Below are 21,663 nucleotides of genomic sequence, written 5' to 3' on the forward strand. Positions count from 1 at the left end.
ACAACAAAAATCTTCAACACCTCTCTTGCTCCTGGCATTGTTCTAGATGCCAGAAATACGCGTTAAACAAAACTCTCAAAACCTCTACATTCGTGCAGCTTAAATTCTCCAGAAGGAGAGGGAAGAAAGATGATGAACTAGAATAATAAATGGTATGTTTTTAGGGAGTGATGAGCACTAATGAGAACAGGAAAGGGGGAACGGTAACCCTAGTTGCGGGGGGGTTGCTACTGCAATGTTACAGAAAGTGTTTATGAAACGTCTTACTGAGAAGGTGACATTGAAAAAAGATCTGCAGAGAGATAGTAAGCCCAGTTAAGGATCTGTGGGAAGGCTTTCTGGCAGGCTGAAAAGCAAATGCCCAGAGGTGGGAGCACTCCTGGCCTGCTGAAGACACATTAAGGAAGCAGGCAGAAAGAAGTACAGGCGAGATCAGAGGCAAGAAGACTAGAATGTGCAGGCTCTTACTGGTCATGGTCACTGGATCTTACTCTGAAAGAGAATGTTCTGAGCAGTGGAGATGTTAGAGTAGGCAGTTAGTTAGGGGTTAATAGGCTGCTGGATGTCAGCAAACAGGGGAGGGGGAAGTCAGGGTCAGCTATGGGGGATATTAGAAACCTGTCTGGACAGCAGTACCCAAAACAAAGCCACAGGAAGCCAAATCAAAGCAGACAGGCCCAAGACAAAGAAGGCTGGAGACCCTGATCAGGTAAGGGAGAAAAGGTGAGAAACTCTGTTCTGCAAGAAATCTTCTCCCCAAGTAATACATATTCCACCCTTAGTTAAGAACTGTCAGTAAAAGATGTAGAGACCCAAACCTAGCTTCCCCTCGTGCTCCCCTGCTGGGGGGAGCATACTCTCACTCAAATAAACTTTCCCACTTACACTGCTCAACTGCGTGTCCCATCTCTCCTTGAATTCCTTCTTGCAACATGACCAAGAGCCTCCTGCAGAATCCCAGCGACAGGCAGGGCAGAGGCCTCAGGACCCCAGGGTCTCCCTTGTCCATCCTCTGATGTCCATTTCTAAGTGATGACTTTGACTGCCATGCTGAGAGTTAACCAAAGGGTCAAAGGAATCGGCTGAGAGACTGGGGCTAGCTCAGAAGTCCATGGTCTGTTCCTGGACAATGTGGAATAGAGCCCACTGGACCCACTGGACTTGGGGACATGGGGTATACTGTGGAAAATGCCACCTAGATTCTACTGTGAACCTGAATGTTCTCAAAGAAACACTCCATAAAGTATTCATATCTTCTTGCCTTATATGAACTCCCATAGAAGTTTAAAGTGTATTATAGCATTCAAAAGGGATGGCAAATGTTTAGGAAAAATAACCCAAGTGACCCAAGCAAAGAGATGCTTGAGCAAGATGGTGTTGGAACAGAGGGGCCCGAAGGGTAATTCCATTACAACCCTATCAATTTATGGAGTCATGAAAACTTACATTTTTTGTATACAATTTTTTATTGTATATAATTTGCTTAAAAGAAATTGAATTCTTGCCAGCTTGTTTTCTTTTGCTCATATCTTTAAGTAGGCTCCACTCCTAACGTGGGACTTGAACTCATGACCCTGAGATCAAGAGCTGCATGCTCTTCCAACTGAGCCCATGTCTTTCCACTGAAGCAGAGATCACGAAGCAACTGTGATTATTACAGAGCAGCTTTTAGACCTCTTGCCACAGGCATGACAGTGGGTGTGTTCTGTCTTGAGCACGATGGTACACAGTAGGCACTTAAAGATAGAGAGAAATAAAAATGGGGCAGACATGATGTGTAGTTGTTTGGGAAGATAACTGAAATGTTTCTTTGGGTAGATGAGGTAGTGATGATGGTATAAACCTGAAATTCCCATCACAGCCTTTGGAAAAACAACAAAGGATATGGCAGAGGAAAGAGGTAGTAGTGAAAGAGGCAGTAGTGTTCCTAAAATGGGTATAAAACCACCACCAGGAAGAGAAAGTACACTCTGTGTGTGAAAACAGCAAAACTGTACAGGTGTAGAAGGGAACAGAATAGTGCTTCAGAGTACATGCAGGATATTTAAACAACTCCTATAACTCGACAACAGAACAGTCTATTCCAAACATGGGCAAAGGATTTGAACAGAACATTTCTCAACAAAAGATATAAAAATGGGCAAAAATCTTATAAAAGAGAGCTTCTACATCACTAGTCATCAGGGCAATGCAAATTATGACCAGCATGAGACACCACTTCACACATTTGAGTGTGACTATTACAGAAGGAAGCCAGAAAATACCAAGTGTTGGCAGAGATGTAGAACCACCCATATTGGAACCGGAACCTTCACATGTTGCTGATCAACCACAGTGGCAAAGAGTTTGGCTATAATATCCACCCCTCATGTGACTCCACAATCCCACTCTTAAGTATCTACCCAAGAGAAATGTCCACACAAACACTTGTACACAAATGTTCATGGCAGCATTGTTCCAGATCGCCAAAATGTGCAAACGACCCAAATGTCCATCAGCACATAAATGGATAAATAAAATGGGATGGTTATTTACAATGGAACATTACTTAGTCTTAAAAAGGAAGGAAATCCTGACACCTGCTATAATGTGGATGAACCTTGAAGACATTATGCTAAGTGAAATCAGCCAGACGCAGAAGGACAAATATATGATTCAACTTATATAATCTAAAATAAGCAAATTCAGAGAGGCACAAGGAGAATAAGAGGTGACCAGGCGGGGCGCCTGGGTGGCTCAGTGGGTTAAAGCCTCTGCCTTCAGCTCAGGTCATGATCCCAGGGTCTGGCTCAGTGGGTTAAAGCCTCTGTCTTCAGCTCAGGTCATGATCCCAGGGTCCTGGAATCGAGCCCCGCATTGGGCTCTCTGCTCAGCAGGGAGCCTGCTTTCCTTCCTCTCTCTCTGCCTGCCTCTCTACTTGTGATCTCTCTCTGTCAAATAAATTTTAAAAAAGAATTAAAAAAAAAAAAAAGAGGTGACTGGGGTTGGCAGCAGGGAATACGGGGGAATTACTACTTAATGGGTGTGGAGCTTCTGTTTGAGGTGATGAAAGTTTCTGGAAATAGATTGTGGTGATGGTTACAAAATATTGTGAATATCCTCAATACCACTAAATTGTACACTTAAACATGGTTATAGTGACAAGTCCTATAAATATTTTTTAAAAATATTATTTAAAATATTATTTTTAAGTTTAAATATTTTAAATGACATTTAAAATATTAAAAAAGTTTTAAAAAAATACAGGTGAGGTGAGGAGACATCCACAGAAAGATAATGCTTTATGCGGAGAATATTGTTAATGGAAAGACAGCAATGTGGAAGCCATGTGTCAAGGGGGAAAGTAGCAAGAGGAGGAAACAGAAGATCCTGCAAGAAAAGAGAGAAAATCCCCCCAAATGTTTTGACTCCACAATTCCTCCTCCAACCCCTAAGTCATCCAGTCAAGAAGTCATATGTTGCTACAAGACAGAAGTAGGTTTACGCAACTTACAGATTTTAGATACGGACTCAAGCCTGCGACAGAAAGGACACAGAAACAGGCTTGCAGGGTCTCTCGAGGCCAAGACTGGGACAATTTCAGCATCAACATACACAAAGATATTAGCAGATTACAGTCTATTAAATAAAATAAGAACCCATGCTTCCAGTCATAAAAACCGAAGATAAAACACTTCCCTAAAGTAGAAGGCCAATTAATAAAGGTATAAGAAATGACAGAACTATGAGATCTCTATGTGGAAGCCATTGTGATGATAATAAAGCCAGTGTCATCTATAGATGCTAAAACTGGTGGAGGTGAGATTTTCTAGTACAGGCGTACATGCATACACTAATCGGATCACCTGTCAAAATACTAATGACTGTGAAGAGAAAAACAGTGACTTTAGAGTGGGAAATCAGGCAGACACAACCTCGACCAAGGTGAGGCTGAAATTACCAACATCACAAGTCTCCCAATGTGATAAGACCATGAACTGAGAATACAATATTGCTTTGGTAGTTTTCCTCCCAGCATAAACCTAACCATGTGGAAAACACTGGACAAAGCCAATGGAGGAACAGTCTACGGGGGAAAAAATGAGCCTATTCATTTCACAGAGCTCTTCATGAGAAAATGGGTTTGGTAAGAGAAGGGCCCAACCCACCTGAAGGGTGGACATTTTAAATAATTTAATTAGTATGAACACTATAAATTCAATGTATCAGGCATGTCAATTCTATTATAAAAGGTAGAGCATATTCCTTTTCAGGTTGCTTTGAAGATGGCCCATTAGAAAGGTATAAAAATGGAATGTGTTCTCTTCTGTCTAGTTTACTTTAGTAAACTAGTTTTACTTTAGTATGTGTTTCCTGACTTGGGATAGGAACCATCTCTCTTCATCTGGTGATCTAGGGAGATGAATGGGAAGGGGACGTATAGACAGGAAAGGGAGGTGTTCATAGTTTTGTTGAGGAGGCATGTTTAAATTCAACAGTGGCCAAAAGAATGTTATGACCTTGAGGGCACAGCTGGTTGAGCACCGGACTCTGGGTTTCAGCTCAGGTTATGATCTCAAGGGATTGAGCCTCGAGTCAGGCTTCTTGCTGAGCATGGAGTCTGCTTGAGATTCTCCCTCTCACTCTACCCTTCCCCCTGCTCTCTTTACTCTCTTCTAAAATAATAATTTTTTTTTTAAAAAAGTTATGACCTTGAGGGGCACCTGGGTGGCTCAGTGGGTTAAAGCCTCTGCCTTCGGCTCAGGTCATGATGTCAGGGTCCTGGGATCAGGCCCCACATCAGGTTCTCTGCTCAGCAGGGAGCCTGCTTCCCTTCCTCTCTGCCTGCCTGCCTGTCTACTTGTGATCTCTATTTAAAAAAATAAATAAAAATCTTTTTTTAAAAAAAGTTATGACCTTGAAATGGCCCTTGAATACAACCTCTTAAACTTGATGTGCACTTCACCTAGGGTGATCTGGCAGTAAAGATCTGTTTTATCCTACTTTAAATGACCCAGTACAGAGTTGCGGCAAAAAACTCAATTTAATCATTTTTACTGATATACACACTGGCCTTCCTACTGATCCTCATTCTGGCTGGCCTGGGTAACCTTTTCCTGAGAAGGCAGGCTCTCTCGGGCATCAGGCAAGCTGAGGAACCCCAGGCTTCTCCCCAAGTCACTTCCTTACCTGACAGCCAGAGGCAATCACCATCCTGAATTGTGTGTTTGCATGGTAGCTGGTCTCCAAATATCATCCCAATGAACCATAACCCTGGTATTTATATCCTTGTATCGGTTTCTCCCCTTGAATCTGGACCACATTCATATACCATTTTTCACCAAGAGAATACAGAATTGATGTCATATGACTTCCAAAGCTGAGTTCTAAGATCGGCACTTTCAGTGTAGATCCTTTAGGGTGCTGGCTCTGGGGACACTGCCTCTCAGGAACAGGCACCCTTCTGTGCGAAGCCCAACTGGGGTCTCAGCAGCAGACATCACTGGGTGTCAGCCACCCTGGACACCAAGCCCAGGTGAACGGCAGCTGCTTTCTGACCACAAATGCATTAGAGACGCCAAGTAGGAACTGCCCAACTGAACTCACATATGGAACCAACAGTACTAATAAATTGTTGCTTTAAGCCATTAAATTTGCCACAGATAGCTAGACTATCTTATCTTTCAGTCACTTGCTATTTTTAGTATCTTTACTGTATGTATAAACACTTAAAATCAATTTAATATTGCAGAACATGTTATTATACCATATGTTGTTTCCTAGGACTTTTGAAAAGTCAACAGGCCTTTAAATTCATGTTTGCTTATAGCTTTGGTTCACTTATTCTCACTGCTGCTCTACATTGTTAATATTTCAAAATTATTCATTTTCCTATTAACAGACATTCGGACTACTTCCAAGCATCAGCGTCTACAAGCAGTGCTGCTAAGAATATCTTTATTCATGTCTCTTACTACTCATATACACACATTTATCTATCATGTACATAGGAGTGGGACTTCTGTATTTGATGACATGCACAAGTTCAACTTTATAGGATGCCAATGGTCTATATCAATTTACACTCCCACTAGTGGAGAATGGATTCCAGTTATTCCACATACGTTCCAAAACTCAGTAATGTCACACATCTTCATTTTTACTCATCTTAAAAAAAATCATAAAATTTGGGGTGCCTGGCTGGCTTAGTCAAGGAAGTGTGTGACTCTTGATAATGGAATCGTGAGTTCAAGCCCCACATTGGATACAGAGCCTACTAAAAAACAAAAAAAAAAATTAAAAATAAGATCTATTTTAAAAGTCATAAAATCCTCTCTGTGATCGCAATTTCCATTTTTAAGCACTTTTCATGTTTTTAGAAATCTCTATTTCCTCTTTTGTGAAAGAAGAAGTCATGTATTCAGAACACTTTTTTTCCTACAAGGTTGTCTTTTTCTTTTTTTAAGTTGATTTGTACAAAGTATTTAAACCTTCCAGACACTAAGTGTTTGTCAAAAAATGTGGAGAGATCTATTTTATGTCTTTTCAATTCCATTTTTGTATATTTTGATAACCAGGTGTTCTTTTTTTTAATGTGAGCAAATATAGAAAAAGATTTCATGGCTTATTTGTATTCTGCTTTAAAAAATCCTTCCCTATTGTGAGGTCATAAAGTTATTCCTTACATCTTCTTCCAAAAGATATACAATTTTGCCTTTCACAGAATTCTTTTTGTGGCAAGGGCAGGCATCCAACTTTTCTTCTGTGTGGATGAAATGTTTTTCTCAGAGCCATTATTCATTATTGAATAATTTGGTATTTCTCTATACTGCTCCTGTCATATGACTACTTCTAATAGTTTACCATTTTTTTATTGCAGGTTTTTGGTAAATACCCTTTTACCAGGCTAAGTAAACTTTCCACTGCTTACTAAGTTTTTACAATGAATGGGTGCTGAGTGTTTTGGTTGCTTTGTCATCACTGAGATGAAGGTATGGATTTTGAACCTTTAACCTGCTCCAGTAGTACACAGCCACTCTAAGTTTCCTAATGCTAAGTAACCCACCCATTCCCATGAAAAATTTCCATTTATCCTGATGTATGAACTATGCTGAGGTACTGCTGGATTACATTTGCTTTGTTTAGTAGGATTTTTACATTTTTGTTCCTGGATGATATGGGCCTGTTTTTTTTTTTTCTTTCTTGTACTTTCCTTCTCAGATCTTGGTAGATTATATTGTCAGATTAACCTGGAATCATTGTGCATGTACACGATCACCTCTGGATGATCCCACATCAGACTCAAATAGCCTGTTACCCGCAAGTTTGAGAGACTTCAATGTAAAAATAACTGGCCTGATATTTTCTTTGTGTAACTTTATTCAGATTTATTTGGAGGGATTATTTTTAGGACTATACTGTTACTGGGAGGTATGATGATCTAAACATGTGCCCCTTCAAAATTCTTGTTGAAACCCTACCCCTAGAGGTGATAGTATTAGGAGGTGGGGCCTTTGGAGGTGACTATAATGAGGACAGATAGAGCCTCATGAATTTGATTAGTGTCCTCATTAGAGGCCTGAGAGCTCCCTCGCCCCTTCCACCATGTGAGGATCCAAGAAGGCGCTGGCTAGGAACCAGGAAGAGGATCCTCACAAGAACACACCCATGTAGAAGCCATGATCTTGGACTTCCTGGCCTCCAGAACTGTAAGAAATTAAATTTCGGTAGTTTAGAACCCACCCAGGCTGTGGTATTTTATCATGGCAACCTAACTGGACAAAGACAGTGAAGTTATGTTTTCCTAGAATTTTCCCAGAAATTAGAGAATTTAAAAAAATGGTTGTGAGGAAAGAGGTACTGCAGTGGAAGATTACATGACTCAGAAAAGTTTGTTCCTCATGAGTCTGGAACAGTAAAACTGATTAGTTGGTCCCAGGAAGCAAACATTGAATTCAATGATTTTTGGCTTGAGCTCAGTCCCTATCCCCAATAGTACCTTTTCTGAGGTAATTTTTTTAACTATTTGACAAAGAAAAAGAAACTATCCCCCCCCTTTGTTTTAATAAAATAGGTAGTTCAGTCCTTAAGTGCTTGCCCACTCCAGTTGATACTGGACAACACTAGAGGATGTTGCTTCTGTAAAGTTCAACAATTTTAGTCTGACTTGGGAGATAACTGTTTTTACCTTGCCAGAATTATTATTCACATTTTAGAAATGTAGAAATGTGCTAACTTGTTGAAGAATCTAACAGCCCATTTACTGAACTTAAGAGTCTGATTTTCTATCTTGTGGCCCTCAGAGTGTGGGAGGAAGTGAAAATACCTGGTTCACTTTACCTCAGCTAGGATGAATGGTGATCCACATTCTTCCTGGGCCTTTCTGGATGGTAACCAGAGAGCTTAATGAAGGAGGCACAGCCTGGGTTCCAGGAGGCACGCTCCCATCTTATACTGTAAGATCATCACTCACATTTATCAGTGGAGTAACTCGCAAAAGCAGTAGTTCTCTGAATAACCTTTAATTCTCAACCTCACGCAGCAAAGGTAATCACTTTGTGATAAAACCAAGTGAAATACCATGCATTCTGTGATTTAAAATAAAGTTTAGATCTGCTTCAGAGCTGGGAACAAGTTGTTGGGGAGAAAACACAGGACCATGTGCCTGCAGAGTTTACAGAGTGATTTTCTTTTCAGGTAAATGGCTTGGAAAGCAAAGAAGAAATAACCCAAAAAGTTTTCACAACCACCAAGTACACGTTTTGCCTTTAAACTATTAAAGAACATATTTTAGCGACAGTGAGGTAGCTACAGGTCACCTGCTTATATTTCTTCTCCAAAACATTCTTCTTAGTATAACTGGCTTGCATAACACTCAAATGTCATTTCAAAAAATAGATTCCTAGATTAATCTAAAGTCTGGATTTTATGGCTGCACTTTTACATAAATCAACAGGCTTCCCGGTAATGCTTGCGAAAGCTGGGGGCTCTTATCACATGTCACCAGGAACAAGATAGAAGAATCTTACACATTCTCTATCTTATAGCCATGATAACTTAAAAACTATGAAAACATTTCATAGTAGCTTTCCTAATACACTTAACGTTACCTGCATCATGAAGTCTCTGATGTCTGAGGAGGTCTACATTCTGAAGTTTAACTCACAATTAACTACTCTTCATCACTTTCTGCCCAGGACGAGTTTTTTTGAAATTGAGTACAAAATGAACTTCAGTTGGAAGACTTTCCACATGTGTTTTATTTATAGTTTTTCTCCAGTGTGAGTCCTCTGATGATTGGTAAGGGATGAGCTCTGACTAAAAGCCTTCCCACATTCTTTACATTTATAAGGCTTTTCTCCTGTATGAATCCTCATATGTGTCATAAGGGATGAACTTTGTCGGAAGGCTTTCCCACATACTTTACAGTTAAAGGGTTTCTCTCCAGTGTGAATTCTCTGGTGCTGAATGAGAGCTGAGCTTTGGTTGAAAGCTTTTTCACAGTCATTACACTTATAAGGTTTCTCTCCAGTGTGAATTTTCCGATGAGTATTAACTGCTGAGTGGGAACTGAAGGCTTTTCCACATTCTTTACAGTTATACGGTTTCTCTCCAGTATGGATTCTGTTGTGTATATTAAGCCGGGAAATCCATGAGAAGGCCTTCCCACATTCATTGCATTTATAGGGTTTTTCTCCTGTATGAATTCTTTGATGCTGTATCAGAGCAGAGCTTTGGCTAAAGGCTTTCCCACATTCTTTACATGCATAAGGTTTCTCCCCAGTGTGAATTCTCTGATGTATGATAAGGGCTGAGTGGTAACTGAATACTTTCCCACACTCATTACAATTAAAGGGTTTCTCTCCAGTATGAATTCTATGGTGTCTACTTAGCCGCGATATTGAAGTAAAGGCTTTCCCACACTGACTACATTCATAGGGTTTCTCTCCAGTATGAATCCTGTGATGCTGAATAAGAGATGAGCACTGGCTAAAGGCTCTCCCACACTCGTTACATTTATAGGGCTTTTCTCCAGTATGAATTCGTTGGTGATTATTCAGGGATGAGCTTCCTTTAAATGTTTTGCCACACTCGTTACATTTATAGGGTCTCTCTCCAGTATGCATCCTCTGATGTCCAATGAGAGACGTGGTGAAACTGAAGGCTTTCCCACATTCGCCGCAGATGTAAGGTTTCTCTCCTGTGTGAACTCTCAGGTGCTGAGTGAGAGAAGAGCTTTGGCTGAAAGCTTTCCGACATTCCTTGCATTTGTAGAGCTTCTCTCCAGTATGGATTCTCTGGTGTTTACTCAGGGAAGAACTGTGGAGGAAGATTTTCCCACAGATGTTACATTTGTAACATCTGCGCACCGTATTGACTCCCAATTGTTTAAACAGAACTGAATACTGCTGGGAATGGGGTTTCCTTCCTCTGGAAACAAGTCTGGGTTTTCTAATAAGGGGTGATTTCAGACTGAGATTTTTCCCAAGCTCAATACTCGCAAAGCTCCTCTCCCTCATGTAGGTGTTTTTGATGGTGATTAAGACTTTCCTGAAAGGTTTGTTCTTTTTGCCTTGTTGCCTCCCTAGCTTGTCCTCATTTATGTAGGCTTTCCCCAACTTGAAGTCAAAAGGACCGTCCCCTAGGAGTTTATTCATTACTTCCTGATTTTCTTCTTCAGAAACTGTAGTTTCAAATAAGCGTTCCCATCCTAAAATAAACAGAACAGGTAAGTCTCCCTTGCACTAAGAATAAAGAAAAGTGATACCAAAATATATAAGGATTGCTAACAAATATGTCCTGGATGTTTAAGAAAGGATGGAGAGAAAGAAGGGCAAGAGAAAGCAGCAGCATGGGAGACATGCCTGGGTGGAGAGGTCTGCAGAAAGCTGTATGTGGATGAGCTCCAAGGAAAGCTCCTCCAACAAGGGCAGCCAGGCCTGCTCTAGGAACGAAGCTGGGTCAGCAGGGGACAGAGCACTTCTGAGTTCAGTGGGTTGTGTTACTCCTCAGCTCCCTTTCCCACGTCAGTCACTGGTGCACTCAAGGTAAATCCACAAGGAAACTTCAGAGGGGCTATAAGTGAAAACTGCTGTTGTGGAACTCCTCTGAGTGCTGTATGTGGTATCGTGATGGACATTTCCTCACTCGTTCAAGCAATTCTTTACTGAGTAGCCACCATGCAAAGGTCAAGAACAGAAGTATGGGGAACATATCAGGCAGGTATCCAGTTTTCACAAGGGTTTACATTTTAGCAGCAGGGTTCTGACAGTGACCAAGTGATGAAATAAACTAGGGATGATGAGTCCTGGGGGTGATGAGATCGAGGAAAACAAAAACAAGGTGATGTGCAGTAAGAGTAAATGAGCTGACATTTTAAACTGGGTGATAAGAGAGTAGAATTAAAGATGGGATCTCAATAACGAGAGATGGCCATGCAAAAACGTGGGTATAAAGATGATTCGGTCAGAAAGAATGTAAGGTCAGAGTCAGCTTCAAGTTGTCCAGGAACCCAGATTCATCCAGTGTAGCCTGAGCAAGAGGGAACAAGACAGTGTTAGGAGGTGAGGAAAAGAAGTACGCAGGAGCCATATGGAAGACATTTGGAATTTCTTCAGAGGATCACTGTGGGCTAGGAGGGACAGGACAGTTTTGTTTAAAGAGGATCACAGTGGTGGTGCGACAAATGGATTGTCATTGGCAGTGGGGGTAAACAAGGACAGATGTAGAGCAGCCACTCGGGAGACTGGATGGAGGTGATGGCAGTCTGCACTGGTATGGCAGTGGAGGGGGGCACATTTGGGATGCTCTGAAGGCAGAGATGACAAGAGTACGTATATCCTGAGTACATGAAAGAGAGGACTGAAGGATGATATCCAGCTTCTGGCCCGCACTCGATGGGAGACTGGTACCATGTAATGATATGGGGAAACTTGGGGGAAGAGTACACTCTTGAATTTCCAGTCTACTTTTGATCACTTAGAATACAGTGCAAGGAATGGTGTCACTGCTTCAAAAAGAATGAATGTGTTTTCTTAACTAGAAAAGAGACATATAATCATTGTAAGAAAAATAAAGAAAATACAGAAAACTATAAATACGAAAATCAAGTTTACCACGATTATATATATACACAACACACAAATATAATCATTGCTAGATGTGGAATTCAGCTCACCAGAATTTTTCTGGATATTAGAAAACACTTTCGATTGAAAAATAAAAATAGGTTGAAACTACACTTCCCCCTACCTATTCTTCACTTAAAAAAATTGTAGGCTTCTCTCCATAGGAACAAATGAAGGTTGACACCATCATTTTTTTTTACACCATCATTTTAATGGCAATGTAAGATTTCAAAGCACAAACATAATTGTAATTTAATAAATCCCCTTCTAAGAGTGACTCAGCTTTCTTCTCCTCAGTGATACCTCATGTTATTAACATTCTTTCTACCACCATTGCAACTCTGCACAATTATTTCCTTAAGATAAATTTCCAAACCTAGAATTGATTTTAATAAAGCCAGACCATCCTGCAGAAAAACTACACCCATCAAAATCCCACAAAAGATACTCAGGTATCACTCGGAGCAACAGGAAAACACTGGATATGTATTTCTTAATTTGGGGTAATAAGGGGGAAATGGCTTCTCATTGCTTTAGTTTGTAATTCATTGATTATAATGAAGTTGAATAGTTTTTCAAAGAATCCTGGGTGAATTTTCAAATTCATATTCCTTTATTTTTTTAAAAGATTTTATTTATTTATTTGATAGAGATCACAAGTAGGCAGAAAGGCAGACAGAGAAAGAGAGGGAAGCAGGCTCCCCGCTGAGCAGAGAGCCCAATGTGGGGCTCGATCCCAGGACCCTGGGACCATGACCTGAGCCGGAGACAGAGGCTTTAACCCACTGAGCCACCGAGGCAACCTCCTTGATTTTTTTAATGGTAATACTCATGCCTTTGTACTATAATTATTTCTTCTCTGGACCTTTTCTCTGTTTCTCTTTATATTATGCCTTTGTACTCCAAAGCCACTACAGCACTCGTAATAGTAGGAAAAAACTAGAAATTAAAATTTCTGGAAGATTATTTAATAAAATATGGCTTAATAATACAATAGAGCTCTTTCAGAAAGGTGGGCCTCTATTTAATGAAGGCTGAAGAGCTGAAGTACATTCACAATTTAAAATAGGTTTGAGAGGTGCGCCTGGGTGGCTCAGTGGGTTAAGTCTCCTTCTTCAGCTCAGGTCAGGATTTCAGGGTCCTGGGATCAAGCCCAGCATCGGGCTCTCTGCTTGGCAGCCTGCTTCCCCCTCTCTCTCTGCCTGCCTCTCTGCCTACTTGTGATCTCTCTCTGTGTCAAATAAATGAATAAAATCTTTAAAAAAAAAAGAGGTTTGAGAACAGTATGTAACATCAATCTCTCTCTCCGTGTGTCTCTCTCTCCCTCATGCACAAACACAATCACACTCAAATAGTCATAACCTGAGAGGATAAATAGTAAAATATCAACAAAGGTTCACCATGGTTGGTTGGCAAAATTTCAGGTCTATCTCTTTAAAAAAAAAAAAAAAAAAAAAGATTCTGTTTATTTATTTGACACGGGGGAAGAGAGAGAGAGAGAGAGAAGACTCCCTGCCAAGCATGGGGCCCGACGCGAGGCTCGATCCCAGGATCCTGGGTTCACAACCTAAGCTTAACCGACTGAGCCACCCAGGCAGCAAGCCCCCCCCCTTTTTTTTTAACAATACGATGTATTCCTTCTATAAATTAAAAGTAGTTAATATTTTTTCAACTGCTTGCAAAAGAAGAACACAGTCAATTTGGATACTAATGATTTCTTTACCAACCAGAAAGCTCAGAGCTAAATTCTAGATCCACCCAGGGCTACTATGCTGGCCCTTACCAGATACATTCACTTTCTAAGGTTCTGACCAAACTTCTATTTTATTTTATCATTATTTTTACAGCTAGCTTCCTTGGATTATTGGTAGAATGTGACAGAATATATGTTAGTATGCCATAGGAAAAAAGATCCCTGAAGTGAAAAAAAGACTTGACTCTACAAAGCAAAGGACACTGTGATGCCAAATAACGGTATTAACCCAAAAACTCCTTGGTATTTGATACAACCTAGTGAATCTTCTAAATTCCGAAGATAAAAAAAAAATCCTATAATATTCTAGACAGAAGATGAAAAAAAAAGGGGGATCAGATTTCTACACAGAAGACAGAGGAAAAAGAATTAAGCTAACAGAGGACTTTTTATCAAGGACACTCAATACTCAGACACTAAAGTCAAGTGTGAAGGGGAAAAAAAAAAATTTGATGCCAGAATTCTAGATCCATAATTCTCACTGGAGAGGTAAAAGAATATTTTAGACATGCACAAAAAGAGCACACATGAACCTTTCTGAAAACATTATCCAAGAGAATATTCTAGTCAAACCAAAGGGGGAAAGCTGAAGACAAAGCTAATGCATGGAAACACGGGACTGAGCTGACCCAGAAAACCTATGTCCTGCCATGTGAGGAATAAATGACAATAAATGATAAGAAGCAAAGCTCAAAGGAGAGAGCCACCGTCTGGTGCTAGAATCAAAACAAAACAGAACAAAAGCAAAGATGGGAAAAAAAAATCCAAAATGACAATAACAGGAACAACAAAAACCAAAGACAAAGCAGAACGGCAAATGAGAGCTTAAGGACCCAGCAACCCAGAGGAGTTTTAGAGACTGAGAGATACATCCTAGCAGCCAGGGTCTGGAGTGTATTATTTTGAATATTTTCACACAAAAGATTTAGGAGAATGCCATACTGAACATCTGCAAACCTTCTGCATAAATTCTATTTATGACCATTTTGCTACCCCTGCCTTCTCACTCTCTTGTAGTATATAAATATGCATACATCTGTGTTTCCTTTTTAGCCGAACCGTATGTAATAATTTGCAAACCAAAAAAGTCAAACAAAAACCCAAGCTGGAACAATGAGGGATGTACTGTATAGATAGAAATTTGTTCAAACCAAAGGGACAATAATTTAAAATCGTCAGTCCAAAAACTGAATGGGAAGTCCTCAGAGAGGGAGAAAAACCATGAGAGACTCTTAATTATAGGAAACAAACTGAGGGTTGCTAGAGGCGAGGGGGATAAGGGATGGGCTAACTGGGTGATAGGTATTAAGGAGTGCATGGGATGTGATGAGCACGGGGTGTTATATAAGACTGATGAGGGGTGCCCTGGTGGCTCAGTAAAGCCGCTGCCTTCGACTCAGGTCATGATCCCAGGGTCCTGGACTCAAGCTCCGCACCGAGCTCTCTGCTCAGCAGGGAGCCTGCTTCCTCTACTCTCTCTGCCTACTTGTGGTCTCTATCTGTCAAAATCTTTTTAAAAAGCGGGGCAGGGGGGCACCTGGGTGGCTCAGTTGGTTAGGCCACTACTTTTGGCTCAGGTCATGATCCTGGAGTCCTGGGATCGAGTCTGACATCGGGCTCCCGGCTCAGCAGGAAGTTTGCTGCTCCCGCTGACCTCTCTCCTCTCATGCTCTCTCTCTCTCAAATAAATAAATAAACTCTTAAAAAAAAAAAAAAAAGAATTATAATTTAAAAAATTAAAAAAAAAAAAGACTGATGAATCACTGACCTCTACCTCTGAAACTGATGATGTACTATATGTTGCCTAATTGAATTTAAGTAACAGAAATTAACCAAAAAAAAAGAAAAGATCAGTCAGAAAAGGAGGAGAAGACATGAGTCACAAACCTTTACGTATTATATACAGTGTTACCTTTTCTTCATTCACATTACAAAGGATTCTGGAGACAAGTGGGCCCTTTTTGGGAGAATTCAACTCTCTCTCTGAACCTGCTGTATCAGGGCTCAGAAAGATAGAGAGAATATGCCATTCTCAGCCTTTCCAGCCCGGCCTGGCCCATTCAGGAGGGCCCTGGTCCACGTCTCCTGAGCAGTAGCACCCAGGAAGTGAGAAAATGCTCTGGCAACTTCCCAATCATTGTCACTCACCTACACATGGGCCTTGAGAAACTCCATTTTCCACCATCCAGGGGTCTTCCCCTTGCTGCAACTGGAAGATGACCTTTGGTTTGGAAAATAGGATTCCTGTTTGTGAGCAAGAAGAGAATGAGTCTGCTGTACAGATATGAGCAGCCATCCTGGCACACAGATCCAGCCCCCGGGGCTCCGGGGCAGAGGGACAGCTGAAGGAAGGAGACATCTTTTCAAGAAGGGGCTTCGATAAAACTTTTTTGAGGACAGCCAGGAGGTGGTCTCAGGAAGAAAGTCAGGGCACTGGCTGTGCATGCCTCTACTGGAACCTCTCAGGAGACCCAGAGGGACAGAGTGCGGAGCCAAAGTATGGCAAAAGCACACAAAGGCTGCCCATCACTGACTCTACCAACCCAAGGCCTCTCCTGGCAGCAGAGGGGATAGCGACTGCCACCCTGAGAGCCCACCTGCGGCTGAACGTGACCAAGCCCTCCAAGTGTCCTCCTTGGGGAGGGCCCCACGAAGCTCCCTCCACAGATTCTCCATCATGAGGAAAGGTCCTTACCCAGCGAGACAAGGGTGCCGTAGTTCTCCAGCATCACCTCTCGGTACAGGGTTCTCTGTGCGGAGTCCAGGCGCAGCCACTCGTCCTGGCTGAAGAACACAGCCACGTCCCTGAATGTCACAGACTCCTGCAATGGCAAACCCGTTCCTGCTCACCTGGGACCAGACCCCCAAAGGGGTGGCTGAGCAGTCACCCTGTTGCCATGCAGGGCTACGAGCATCTCTAGACAAGTCTCTGTCCTTTCCAAATGCACATACAGTTGTCCCCACTTCTGCAGGAGGGGCTATGTTCTAAGAACCCCCCTCTCCAAGTCTAAAACTTGGAGCGTACTATACCCTACATATACTTTTTTTTTTTTTCCTACAAATACAATCCTATGATAAAGTTTAATTTATAAATCAGGCAGAGTAAGAGATTAACAAGTCATAACAGAACAACTACGACAATATGCTGTAGCAAAAATTATGTGACTGTGGTCTCTCCCTCTCAAAACACCTTTCTGTGCTGTAATTACCCTTCTGCTTGCGATATCGTTACAGCTAGACCCCAAGATCTGATCTTGACTGCCCACCTGCTTGTGCTCACGGACCTGTGTCCCACATTCTTCCTTGAGCTTTTTTTTCCAAGTTATCTCTCAAGATGGAAAGTGAAACCACCCCTCCAGCAGTAGCGACTTGGACAAGAGTCTCACTGACAAGCTCTCCAGTCGTCCCACACCATTCACACCAGTTTGAGCTACAGCCCCAACTCACCTTGCACAGATGGACCGTGGAGTGACCTCTAGAATGACTGACAATTACCTCCACCTCCTTAGGATACTACAATCTCTGCCCAAGGAGGACACAGTCTCGTTTACATAACATACAACGTGTGTTCAGACGTGTTTCCTTAAGGCGCATGTGCAACCTTACGCCCACCTCCACATACAGTGACAAGGATCCCCTTTTAAAATATTCAGCTTTGGGACGCCTGGGTGGCTCAGTTGGTTGGACGACTGCCTTCGGCTCAGGTCATGATCCCGGAGTACCGGGATCGAGTCCCGCATCGGGCTCCCAGCTCCATGGGGAGTCTGCTTCGCTCTCTGGCCTTCTCCTTGCTCATGCTCTCTCTCACTGTTTCTCTCTCAAATAAATAAATAAAATCTTTAAAAAAAATAAAATAAAATAAAATATTCAGCTTAACCCTAAATAACAGGAACCCATACACCCTGGCTTGGGGAGTCACGGCTTTGGAAGTTATTTGGCATGATCTTATATGCTGCAAATAAAGTTTCCCTGGTGCAACAGCTCACCTGGTGTAGTTTCTCTTGGTGGCTCGCCCAGGAGTGTGAAAGGATAAAGTGCCCAGGAGTGTGAGGAGTGCCCAGGAGGGTAAAGTGCCTACACGAGGGGAAGTGAGGAGAATGACACAGGCTTGTGGTACAGTGAGTATCTGGCTACTACTGACCTTCTAAGGAGAGGTTGGAAGCAGGATCATCTGGTAACTGAAACCATCAATTCCCTGATGGATGCGGGGCGGGGGAGGAGGGGCTACTCTAAGTCTTTTCAAAGGCTCAGGAAGTCACTTGCCAGGCTCACAACTCCGGACCACTTCCGTGGAGGCCTGGAAGCCATCTCTTTGAATGTGCCAACCTCTCAGTCTCCTGGGAGTGGGCAGGCCTAACGGGTCACCTGACGAATGTCCAAACTGGGCTGTAGCCATTCAACATACAAGTGAGCCTTCTGTCTTGACAATCTCTTCGGGAGGATGGTCTGTAATGCACGTGACATTCGGGCTGAGCACTTATTCAATGATAAAAGTGTTTTCTTTCTCTCCTGCTTCTGTGGAGAGGTTTTCTGGGTTGGGAAGAGATTGTGTTCTTAATTGTATTTCTATTAAGTGCCACAAAAGGGCCAAGAAGGGAAGAAAACACGGTGGACCAGATGCTTCATTTCCCTCAATCCGTCCCCCAAGACCACTAGTCCTATCTAGCTGGGATTCCTTTTCCTTTCACCAGCTCTTTTAATCTGGTCCTGCTCATAAGCCCTAAATTTCCCAATATAGTCCAAGCCTCAAATAACAGGAGTTTGAACTGAGCAGGTCCAAATATATAGAGACTTTTTTTCAATAAATACAGTACTGTAAATGTGTTTTTTTCTTCCCTTTAATTTTCCTAATAACATTTTCTTTCTCTTTGGATGCTTTATTATAAGAGCACAGTATAGAATACATATACCATATAAAATATGTGTTAATTGACAGAACTGGCAAGGCTTCTAGCCAACACTAACTACGGTTAGTGGTGAAGTTTTTGGAGGAGTCAAAAGTTATATGTGGAGTTCTCATTTGCCACCATGTGGCTGGAGCTAGAGTGTATTATGCTAAGCAAATAAGTCAGTCAGGGAAAAACAAATTCCATATGATGTCACTCACGTGTGGAATTTAAGAAACAAAACAGATGAACATAAGGGAATAAAGAAAAAAAAGAAAAAGAGGGGAGGCAAACCATTAGAGACTCTTGACTGTAGAGAACAAACAGGGTTGCTGGAGGGAGGTGGGTGGGGCTAGATGGGGGGCATTAAGGGAGCACCTGTTGTGATGAGCACTGGGTACTGCATGTAACTGATGAACCACTGAATTCCACTCCTGAAACCGGTGTTACACTATATGTTAGCTAACTCGAATTTAAATAAAAACTTTTTAAAAAAAAGTTGTATGTGGATTTCTGACTGCTTGGGACAGGTGGGGTCAGAGCCCAAGCCTGTATGTTAGAGTAGGCAGAATGTTGGCTTCTAGCAGAATGGAGGCCAGCAACGAGGAAGTCGTGACCAGCTATAGGGAAGGTCAGAGGCTGCCCTGGCAGCCCTTCACAAGCCAGATTAAACCACACAGGCCCAAGATAGCAGCTGGCTGGACAGGAAACCCTGACCAAGTTAGGAAGAGAAAGCTGAAACGCTACGTCCCTAGCCCAAGTAATGAATATCCTACCCCCTAGTTAACAACTGTCAATAAAAGATAGCAACTCAAACCCCAGGGTGCAAAGTGCTTGCTCCCTCTCTCTCTCTCAAGGCCATCTGCTCTCCTATCTTGAGAGTATATTTTTTGCTTTAATAAACTTTCCCATTGTGTCACTCATCTGCTGTGTTGTGGGTCGGTCCTTGAATTCTTTCTTGAGACAAGACCAGGAACCTTCAGCAACTCCTTCAAGGACAGGCTGGGTCGAGGCCGCTGGGCTTCCCCAGTTCACGCAGCAACACTGAAACCCTGTGTTGTTCAAGAGTCAGTTATACTAGAAATATCCCTGACCACGCTTGCTGATTCAGAGGTCCTCTTTTTTGGATCTTCCTAGAAAAATCACCTGGACTCCTATGAGGGACTACTCTAGTTGACTGGTCCTCAGTTCCTTAAGGGTAAAGACCATACATTTTCTCTTTGAATTCCTAATGTTACAGAGAGAATTATCGGACTCCCTCAGGTTCCACCCTTCACAGGGCAAAAAACAAACCTAGATCCCTCACAGAGCTCTGGTGTGGCTTTGGAACAGGACTGGAGAGGGACTTAGCTGCTAAGCCGGGAATTCCCAAGAAGACTGATCCCAAGCACCAGACAAACAGCTTCCTTCAAGAGTTACCCCACCAGGCCCTTGGGTCCCTCCATGGGCTCAACCACAACGGATTCAGTGGGTTCACGAACTCTGAACCAAGAAAGCAGATAAAGAAAGGAGCCTTGACTCACCTGAGCTTGGGCTGGGAGCAACCCTGTGGCCATTTCTCCCTCCCTGCTGCCCCTCCTAGAGAAGGCTCCTGAAATGGAAAAAGAAACTGTGAGCAGTCTGTCTGTCCATCCTGTCTGTACTCCCACCCTCACGAGGCATGACTAAATTAGATCCACACACTGAGCACTCTGCAGACGAAAGCCAGAGGGAATCTGAGAGCCCACGCATCCCTGCGTTGGAGGGTCCGTGAGCATGGCCACCCAAACCCAGAGTGCATGGCAAACCTACTTCCAGTCCCCGGCCTGCTACCTTTCAGCTAGTGGTTTCTGAATAAAGGTAAATCAGACTAAGGAATTAGAACCATCCCATGGACATTAACAGAGTAAGGCCCGGCTCACAAAGATGTTCAACGAAAGAGAAGTAAATACTCCGCACATCTGTACTTAAATATTTTGAGATGTACTACAATTATAATAATTACATTGTACCTAACATACTCTATAATTAGATATAATGTATGACAACAAAATATAATAATACGGTAATTATCATCACTCTTCACTAACATTTGAAGGAAATTGGTGTTCTTTTCCGGAAGAGCAAACCAAAAATAAGTCCTCTGTTCCCCTTGGAAATGGTGCTTCCTTTATGAAGAAAGAGTTATCAAATCTCCTTAATATAAACGAAAACATTACCCATCCTCTCCCTGCTCCAAAAAACCCCCACAAGTCTCAAAAGAAAGAGCATCATTGGCTAGAGATGAATTTAAATTTTGGAGAAAAGGGAAGTAACTCAGCAAAAGGACAAAATTAAACAAAAAAAGAATAGTCAAATCACTCTAGGATTCACTCTGAGAACAGGGCCACACAAGCTCAATACAGCAAGGATAGCAAAAACTAATACACATAAAATAAAGTTGAAACTGGAGGGCGGTGGGGGGAGAGACCAACAAACGCGATCAGCCAAAAACCGCCCCAGGGTGCACGAACCCTCCAACAGGGCAGAGCTCCCAGCAATCTCAGTTCTGGGGCCACTGCTCCAGGAGCGCTGCCCGAGGCTGGCTCCCGCGGCTCAGGCAGTGACAGCTCCGATTTCCGGGGAAGGGGGGCCGCGGGAACGGAGTGCTCCCGGGGCAACGCCCCCTTCCCGGGCCGCCTTCACCTGCCGAGGCCGCCGCAGCTCGGACGCACGCGACTGGGACTCGGCTGGGACTCGCGCGGCGGCCAGCCCTCTGCCCTGGCCCCGCCGCAGGAGCTGCACACCCCGGGCCCGCTCTCACCGGCACCCTGTACCTGGGCCCGCCGCGACCCGGACGCCAACCGGCGCACCGCACCGGAGACAAGCAGGATACCTAGCCTGGGGACATTTTTCACCACCGCCGCCAGGCCGCCGGGCGCAACTGCGCCTGCGCACG

At 42.8% G+C, this 21,663-nt stretch overlaps 1 protein-coding gene across 2 annotated transcripts; it reads right to left on the reverse strand.

Annotated features, from left to right (window-relative positions):
• Positions 1–7,185: 7,185 nt before the first annotated feature.
• Positions 7,186–21,647, reverse strand: ZNF879 (zinc finger protein 879). Of its 2 annotated transcripts, XR_004283806.1 has the most exons (6): positions 21,542–21,647; positions 20,270–20,337; positions 16,556–16,682; positions 16,009–16,104; positions 8,320–10,690; positions 7,186–7,686 (listed from the first exon to the last, which is right to left on the reverse strand). XR_004283806.1 is itself a non-coding variant. In XM_032335324.1 (5 exons), exons 2-5 carry the CDS (start codon positions 20,300–20,302, stop codon positions 9,243–9,245), a joined length of 1,704 nt encoding a protein of 567 aa, XP_032191215.1. In that variant the 5' UTR covers positions 20,303–20,337; positions 21,542–21,647; the 3' UTR covers positions 7,186–9,242. The 2 variants fall into 2 exon arrangements, 1 of the variants encoding a protein (XP_032191215.1); XM_032335324.1 differs by having other exon boundaries at positions 7,186–10,690.
• Positions 21,648–21,663: the final 16 nt, after the last annotated feature.

Source organism: Mustela erminea, chromosome 3 (assembly GCF_009829155.1).
Source record: "Mustela erminea isolate mMusErm1 chromosome 3, mMusErm1.Pri, whole genome shotgun sequence".
NCBI classification, from domain to species: Eukaryota; Metazoa; Chordata; class Mammalia; order Carnivora; family Mustelidae; genus Mustela; species Mustela erminea.

Bases quoted from the DNA above. Each gene is read 5' to 3' on its own strand.
- ZNF879 (XM_032335324.1), bottom strand. From the start codon at position 20,302: ATGGCCACAGGGTTGCTCCCAGCCCAAGCTCAG. The intron at 16,105-16,555 runs GTAAGGACCTTT...GCTCACAAACAG, and splicing joins CGGCACCCTTGTCTCGCTGG to GAATCCTATTTTCCAAACCA. The intron at 10,691-16,008 runs GTGAGTGACAAT...TGTTTATTTTAG, and splicing joins TTCTCAAGGCCCATGTGTAG to GATGGGAACGCTTATTTGAA.